Consider the following 8,154-nt stretch of genomic DNA (forward strand, 5'->3'; position numbering starts at 1 on the left):
TAATGAAAAGGGATTATATGTCATATACAATTACAACTTAACTATATTCTCTTAATTTTGAGGGTAATTAAGCTTTGTATTGAATTAACAACATGATATAAGTTACCATAAGGACTTTTGATGGTTCTAAAAGAATAAAAAATGTAAATCAACTCCTTGATGATGCTCACCATTTGGTGGGCAAGTGCAAGGTAATGAGTCACAAATTTGTGGAAGTCTGTACGTTGGAAAACGCACTCTTATAAACAGGGGCCTGTTTCTAAAAAACAGGCCCCCGTTTCTAAATCGCATTTTTCCTTTTTTTTCCACAAGTCGCCCTTGTTTGAAAACGAGGGCCCGTTTTGTGGAAGTTGATTCCACAACCCGCCACTTGGTTCGGGATTACGCCCGGGATAGGCCTAGGATGGCCACACCTGAGACATGGACCTGCAAATTCAAAATCTCCATGAATGAAAGCACAAATATGAACTTCTGAAAAAGTTTACATGCCTCTAATCAGAGAATTTTTATACGAAATTAAAACCCATTTCAGATTATACTGTCTAGATTCTAAATATGTAAATTTATTTAAAAATTGATTATTTTAACTATTTTTTATTTAATTTATACTAAATCGGGTCCATAAATTTGAAATATTAACTAATTTTGTTAATTTAATAACTTTTTTATTTTAAAGAATTTTGGAAAAAAAATTATATGTCATCAATCTACAAAAAATTCTTTTGTGTTTTAAAAAAATAAAATAAAAAAATGTTAAGTTTACATCAAATTATGTGGGTCATACACGTCAAATTTTTAAACAGATAATTACAACCATTAAAATATTAATTAAAAAAAAATATTACAAAAAAAAATACAAAAAAATATGCTCATCAATCTTCAGTGTGTTACAAACCATTTCCCAAAATGGTTTGAGAAAATAATTTTAATTGTGTCAAAAAAGTGTGGGTCGTACACATGCATGGTATGGTCCTGAAACAATCATTTTTAAAACATAGTTTTCAAAACTCCATTCAAAAAGTTATTTTTTATTATGTGGGTATTAAAATAAATTACATATTTGGAAAGTACACTCAGAGGGCTATCTTTTATATTAACTGACTTTTTCCAAGATTCAATCTCTAAGTGTTTCAAAATTTAAGCTCAAATGAGACAAAATCTGAAAATCAGGGAAAACACTTCCACTTTTTGGCCAAAAAGTGGACTCATCTTCTTGCACTGACCCTGGTTAATCATTTCAAAAGTCATGGAATAAAAAAATGAGATAGAAGGCTAAAGAACAAATAATTCACTCTTTGAAATATCACACAATTCCTAAATCTAGAATATGAATGAGACAACATAGTATGATGACACATGTTGTTCAAATGAAAATTTTAATTTGTGGTGACATTGTATGAGTTTAGATGTGCTTCAACTTATGTACTCTATGTGGCAACAAAGGTTTGGATCCAACATATTCATGTTATCATAGAATCAATATGAAATACTATTAGAACCATAAAATAAAGATCTAAGTAGAAATTTATTGTAATACAATAAAGAAAATATGGGTGATGCAAGATTAATCAACCCCTAAGATGCTTCTATATTAAGATCAAAGAGATACCATGAAATAAAGGTTCAAACCTTAATACTAATTAAGACACACAATCAAAAGGTGGATCCAAACACTAATTACATCTGAGATGGAGGATCAATAAAAATTAGATCTCAACCCCTTTAGATAGAAGGAATAAATCCTACTTAGAGAAAACCCTAAGGAGTGTAAGAATATCAAGTTTGTCAATTGCAGTAAATGTGAATAACACCTTATATAAATAACCAAGGCAATTTAATCAAATGACAATGATAAATTTGAATCTAACCTCGGATAACTAGTTGAAATTAATAACTAACACTGCAATAAACACAAAAAATTAATTAAAATAATTAAATAAATTTAAATATTGTACTTAGTTCTAGATGTCGTGAAGGAATTCTTGTGATAGATAGAAATAATCTTTAATGGCAAGAGAAAATGATGCTTGTTAGATGACTACATCAATAATAATAAAAAATTGTACGAATATCCAATTCACCTCTATAAGTGTGAAAAATGATCTTTGTTATCACAAAATAAAACCCATGTGCAAAATTACACATAGAGTTGGGTTGTGAACTCCTCTTGATGCCCCTATAACCTATTCACCATTGTACTTGTGACTTATAACGATTGGCTAAAAATGTTTAGAAACACTATTGAAGAGTTTGTTAGGTAGAGGATACCTTTTTAGTCAAACCTTATCGTAATTTGATTGAATGACAATGAACAAACATAAAAAACAACAAGCATCCATGTAGTATGTATGATAATGTAATGTCAATGCTCTAGTTATGCTCTCAATGCATGTATCATGAATGCTCTTGAATTTAGATCTAGCTAATTATAGCTAATAATAATTAATTAGGGCATATCCTTTGAAGCACCATCTTAGCATGCAATTTGAAATAATTTTTGCTTTACTCATAATGGTTACCAAGGAATATGGGTTCAAGTTAAATTTTGAGATTTGAAAGTATGGGATTCAAATTTGAGTGATGGAAGTGGCATGGATCATTGTTGCATTTATATATCAAAACTAGGGTGATGAATGATAGAGATTACAAGATTAGATCCAGATCTTTAAGATGTATACAGATATATGAAATTGAAATGATATTATTTACCAACTTCCATGCAAAAAATACACCAACTTATAATCTGATCAATATATAAAAACAACCTGATCAAAATGATACCAAAACATGAAATGAAAAGCACATGAGCATGCAATTTTCAGTATTACAATATGAAATGGCATTTTGTATCAGTTTGTGAAAGATATGCTGCCATCTAAGTTTTCTTAGAACAATCTCCTTGGAGAAGTAAATTCATTGAAAAACAAAGCATGTTGGTTTGTTAGTTGATCAATCCATTCATATGTGAGCGTTGAGAAATCTCATCCTCTTGGAAGAGTGATGGGTAATTATGGAAATGAAGCTTCTAGATGGATGATTGAGCGGCTCTGAATCTGCCAGGGAATGAAGTCCTAGAGTTTTCATGGGGACACCTTGTCTCCGTTCATGCATCCACACCCAAATGGACCAGAACTGTTTCTCATTATTAGGATGGCTTGTCTTAATACCTACATCCAGACCCATTTCGACCAAAATTGATTGCCATAACTATACTGTCTCCTTCATTATATATGAGAGAATTTGAAAATTACCAGGCATTTAGCCAGTCCCTTATCAGCTTCACGTGCTTATCATCTTTTCTTCCATATAGACCGCTTCACACCACATGGAAATGATGGAAGTCTCAAAACAAACTCTTACAGACCTCTTTATTCAGTCAAGATTATGCCAACATGCATTGAATGTAAAGATATGGATGCCCATCAGCATTGATGGAACAGAAAACAAAACTTGCGTATGGTGTTTGAGCGACAAATATTGTTAAACCCGTATGTTAACTTATTACAATGAGGAATATAGAGACAAAGAATGTTCCACGCTTAAGGAAAAAGGGTTATGTTTGGAAATCTTTGGAAATCTCAACACACACACACAATAAATAAGTAAAACACACAGATATTGTATTTCTTTTTGGAAAGGAGTGTCACATATTGACAATGGGATAATAGCCCACAATGGCACTGCAAGTATGGTTGAATTATGGCCCTCAGTTGAAGTAACCTAAGAGACCATAAAATATGGGTCCTTATCTATATATGACATATATGACTCTCTTATACACATTGTCTCACTCATTTTCTTTACAGTAGGCTAATCCTATAAGGTGAAAAGATGGTGCATCCTGAGATTATGAGTATTATTTGTATTGATTGATCACATTTATGGTGCTGACTCATTGTGAATAGGGGGCTTTCTCTGAGCAGGAGTGTAGTCCATTCTTGTAATCTCTCCATTATCATCATCAGTTGATTGTGTTGAATGTGAGTTAAATGGATGAGATGTTTCTGGAGGAGCTGGACTTGCAGGGCTAAGCTTCTTAGTATTTGAATCTGGAATAACATTCTTAGAAGCAAGAATTCTACCAGACATTTGCTTCTTGGAGGAGGCCTTTACCACTGATGCCCTCTTGTGTAATTTTTTGAGAAGGCTGCTCAGGAACGATTTCAAAGATGTCCTCATGCCTTGCTCTTCATTCATCTGTTGAGATAAAATGAAGTGGCTATTATCAGTGGGTTTTACTTTTTCTTTCATATCATGTAATTTCAATCCCAACCCTAACCCTAATGATTTAACTTGTGAAATGAGATAGAAGTTTGAGATCAGAAGTAGAAAAGAAAAAGAAAAGAAAAGATAACACTTTTATATAATACCTCTAAGTTGGATTGGTCCTCTGCATTGACCACTTGTATTGCCCTAGTTGTCCAAATGGAAGAAGCCTGTTTCTCTGCAGCAAGAAATAACAGTGGTCCATTAGATTATGTTACCAACTAGACTCAAAAGTCCTACTTGTATAAAGAAGACATAAAACACAAACAAACAAATAAGAATATGGGACATTACAGTCAGATCAGAAGAGAAAGAACAAGCTTGAATTATGAAGTATAACGTGGTGATCATAATTGAGAATCAAAAGACATGCATAAGTCGAGCTTAAATATTGAAGAGCCAAGCAGTAGAGCTTGCGAACAAATAGAAGACAATAACAGTTCATTCAAACTGTTATAATTTTTGTAGTACTAAGCATTTAATCTTTGGATTACCAACCAATCTACATATAAGCACATATCAACAATCTCGTTTGTATATATATATAACTTAAGTTTTCATAAATGGATCATATTGTCAAATTTAAGACACCCCTCTTTCAGTAGAGAGTAATGTGCCAACTTTATGGAGTAAGAGCTATGATAGAATATTATGATGTCTATCTAATTCATACATTTTACCCCATGGATGGAGCTTACAGAACTAGTTTGATTTTTGAGTCATGGGCCTCTTACAAATCTATACAGAAGCCCTGATTTTTTTGTTCTCTTTTAAGGTCTAGGTTTACAGATACTTCTGCTTACATCCAAACTCTAAATGTTAATCCCGTCTCTTGTCTAGTAATATCCTCTTTGGATGACGCTTAAACAAATACAGAGCCAACTTAGTGGTGCTTAGGGCCGTGGGTTTGGGGTCCACTATAATCAACGTTAAAATTAGGCTTCCCAAACATCTGAGGAGGTATGTGCACTCGTGTAGGTGACTTATTCATCTCATTTGAAGCCAATTGTTTCCCTTCATTTTGTGAAGATTTATGATTCAAACTGGCACCTGTCAACTCATCGTCAGACCCAGTCTTGGAGGCATGTACATGGCTGGCTTCAGGTGACTTAACAGCACCACCCTTATCATTGCTGCTACGGCCCACTTTCTTCTCTGTCAATGCTTCCCCTTCCAGTAATAATTTTCTGCTACCAAACTCCTGTTATGACAGAAACAAATCATGAATCAGATAAGATTGTACCAAAAAACAAAAAAATAGCATTACAGTTCATCAGATTACAATATATGCCACACAAATCTAAGATTGTGTCAAGCATAATGTTTGATTTAAATTTTGTTTTATAGAAGTCTTATATATAGCCACCCAAGTCTTTGTGGGTGGCTTAAAACGAAAACCTCAAATAAAGCAGAAAACCCTTGTATCCATCTAGAAAGATAAGAGAGCTCTATATCATATCCATACCTTGTGTTTTCCAAAGGATGGAAGGAATGAATCATCAGTTGTAGAAGCAGCTGGATGGTCCACTTGTAATGCTTTGTTTATAATTTGATCTGCAAGAGACCCCTAGTCAGCAATTTACCATTGAGGCTAAATTCTTCATCAGTTTTAGATGTGCTCACAATTGGTTACTATAACATAAATTTTGCTAGAGGATTCGTTTCTTGAAAGATTTCAACCAAGACAACACTGAAAATTCTTCATCAGTTTCAGATTTGCTTACTGTTGGTTACTATAACACAAATTATGCTAGAGGATCCATTTCTTGAAATTTTTCAACCAGACAACATTATAAATTCTTCATCAGTTTCAGATATGCTTACTGTTGGTTACTAAAAAATAAATTATGCTAGAGGATCCATATCTTGAAAGATTTCAAGCAGACAACAGTACAATTCCTTCATCAGTTTCAGATATGCTTCCTGTTGGTTACTATAACATAAATTATGCTAGAGGACCCATTTCTTGAAAGATCTCAACCTGACAACATTACAACTTATGCATTAGATTACCTTGACTGTAGGCTCGTAACAAGCTGCAGGATATGAAAAGAAATCCCAAAAGGAATAGAGCCGTGATCTTGAACCCCATGATGACAAAATCTTTCAAGCACCCACCTACAAAAAAAGGCTTAAGTCGCTCTGAAACAATGAGAGTAGTGCTCAACTGTGATGAATATCTCACAAGAGTGTGTGAGTATGAGTTGTGTGCTCTCACAGCCCTATATAGAGAGAGGAGGTTCAAGTGTGGGCTGCAGCAATGACCTCAGATTCTCAGAAACTTGATGTGCAGTTGAGTAGGGAAACCAGAGGTACCACATGCCTAGGCTAGTGTCTCATATGATGAGACGTCCATATATAATCTTGCTTTTTGCTTTGTCTCTTGTCAAATTCACCACCAAATCTTTCTCTTCTCTTCTAATACTATGTATCTGAAAAGAGACTTTTTCACCTCCAACAAAACACTTGCACTGACAATGGAGAAAGAAGCAAGATTCATATATTATTGTAGGATTCGGGGTAACTTATAGAGGCTCGGAGAACTACAACAACAATTTGAACCAACATTCCGGGAAATTTGTTCAAAAACAAATGTATGCAAGTGTTGTGTGAAAAGAGATGAAATGAGGATCCCACCTTGTGGTAATTAGTGGGCAGTGATTAACCTGTTTTGTCTTTAATCAGATCTTGCAAAGAATGGTGATATAAATTCCACATTCAGGAATGGGCAGAGGCTTGTCAGTAGATAGTGGGTTGCTCCCTCTCTGTGGTGGAATGTTTATTGTCAATCATTTTCTTTACGATTAAAAAATTCTATGGTTGAATACCCTTCACTTTCAACAATGAAAAAACTATATATTATTCACAAGTTGTCTATCAGCTTATTATAGATATTATAGGTTTCCGAATGTTCTGATAAGAGATTATCAATGCTAGAAACACAAATTATGTTTCATGGATAGCACCCTCTAACTTCTCTTAACTTTTTCGCCATATGAAACAGCAAACTGTTAAATGTTCTAACAATTTGGAAGGTAGCATATAAGAGTGAGTTAAATGTATCTGATATTATATCAACTCACTGTATTAAAATGCCTAACAAGGGACGGGGATTGTGCTGAAACCATGGTTGTGGTCTCTGGTCCCATGCATTGTTGCTGTCAATAACTCGAAAAGGAATTTGTTTTTATAATAGAGAATAGTGGTCGATTGTACACTGTGCATTAATAAAGGCTCTACATTTCCTATCAAACAGATTCTGAAGGACTTTAATTCACTTTAAAAACATGTTTCATTCCCTCTAGTGGAGAGAGTTTCAGACCTCTCCTTAAGATGGTACATGCCATATGAGACCCACATGCCATGTTTGTTAGACCTGCTGTGAGAAAGATCAACCTTCATTATAAATAAATAATACAAACTACAAAAAGTGATGAAAACTAAAAGTCTTTTTATTTTAATAAATTAAAGTGAGTCAACAAATAATATAAATTAAGCAGGAAAGATGGATGCAAGCTTAGAAATAAGGTTGTATTTTGTGGTTTATCTTATTAATCATTGGAGGTACTTAATGTATTAAATAATAAACTTGTCATATTCCATTCAAATTTTATCTTTTTATATTTCTTCTATTTAATAGGATGGAGGAATGTTTTAAGATTGTCAGGTAAATTTATTTTGTGGTAGAGATTTCTAACTACTATATCCAATGTTATCTAACCATTTTGGGAAGAAGACAATCTAGCTGATGGAAAAAAAGTGCAATGACTACAAAATCTCCTTCTCTACCTTCAATTGCCATGGTCCCACCCATGTGAAGGAGAGTAGTAATGAGAGGAGTTAAGTGGCACAAGTTTGATCAAACATGGGAACTCCTTTAAGTTCATT

General features: G+C 33.6%; 1 protein-coding gene across 1 annotated transcript; it reads right to left on the reverse strand.

Annotated features, from left to right (window-relative positions):
• Window positions 1-3,599: 3,599 nt before the first annotated feature.
• Window positions 3,600-6,797, reverse strand: LOC131076534 (uncharacterized). The gene is made up of 5 exons (XM_058013775.2): window positions 6,280-6,797; window positions 5,732-5,820; window positions 5,317-5,467; window positions 4,371-4,444; window positions 3,600-4,197 (listed from the first exon to the last, which is right to left on the reverse strand). Exons 1-5 carry the CDS (start codon window positions 6,356-6,358, stop codon window positions 3,880-3,882), a joined length of 711 nt encoding a protein of 236 aa, XP_057869758.1. The 5' UTR covers window positions 6,359-6,797; the 3' UTR covers window positions 3,600-3,879.
• Between the last annotated feature and the right edge of the window lie 1,357 nt (window positions 6,798-8,154).

This window comes from Cryptomeria japonica, chromosome 3 (assembly GCF_030272615.1).
Source record: "Cryptomeria japonica chromosome 3, Sugi_1.0, whole genome shotgun sequence".
NCBI classification, from domain to species: domain Eukaryota; kingdom Viridiplantae; phylum Streptophyta; class Pinopsida; order Cupressales; family Cupressaceae; genus Cryptomeria; species Cryptomeria japonica.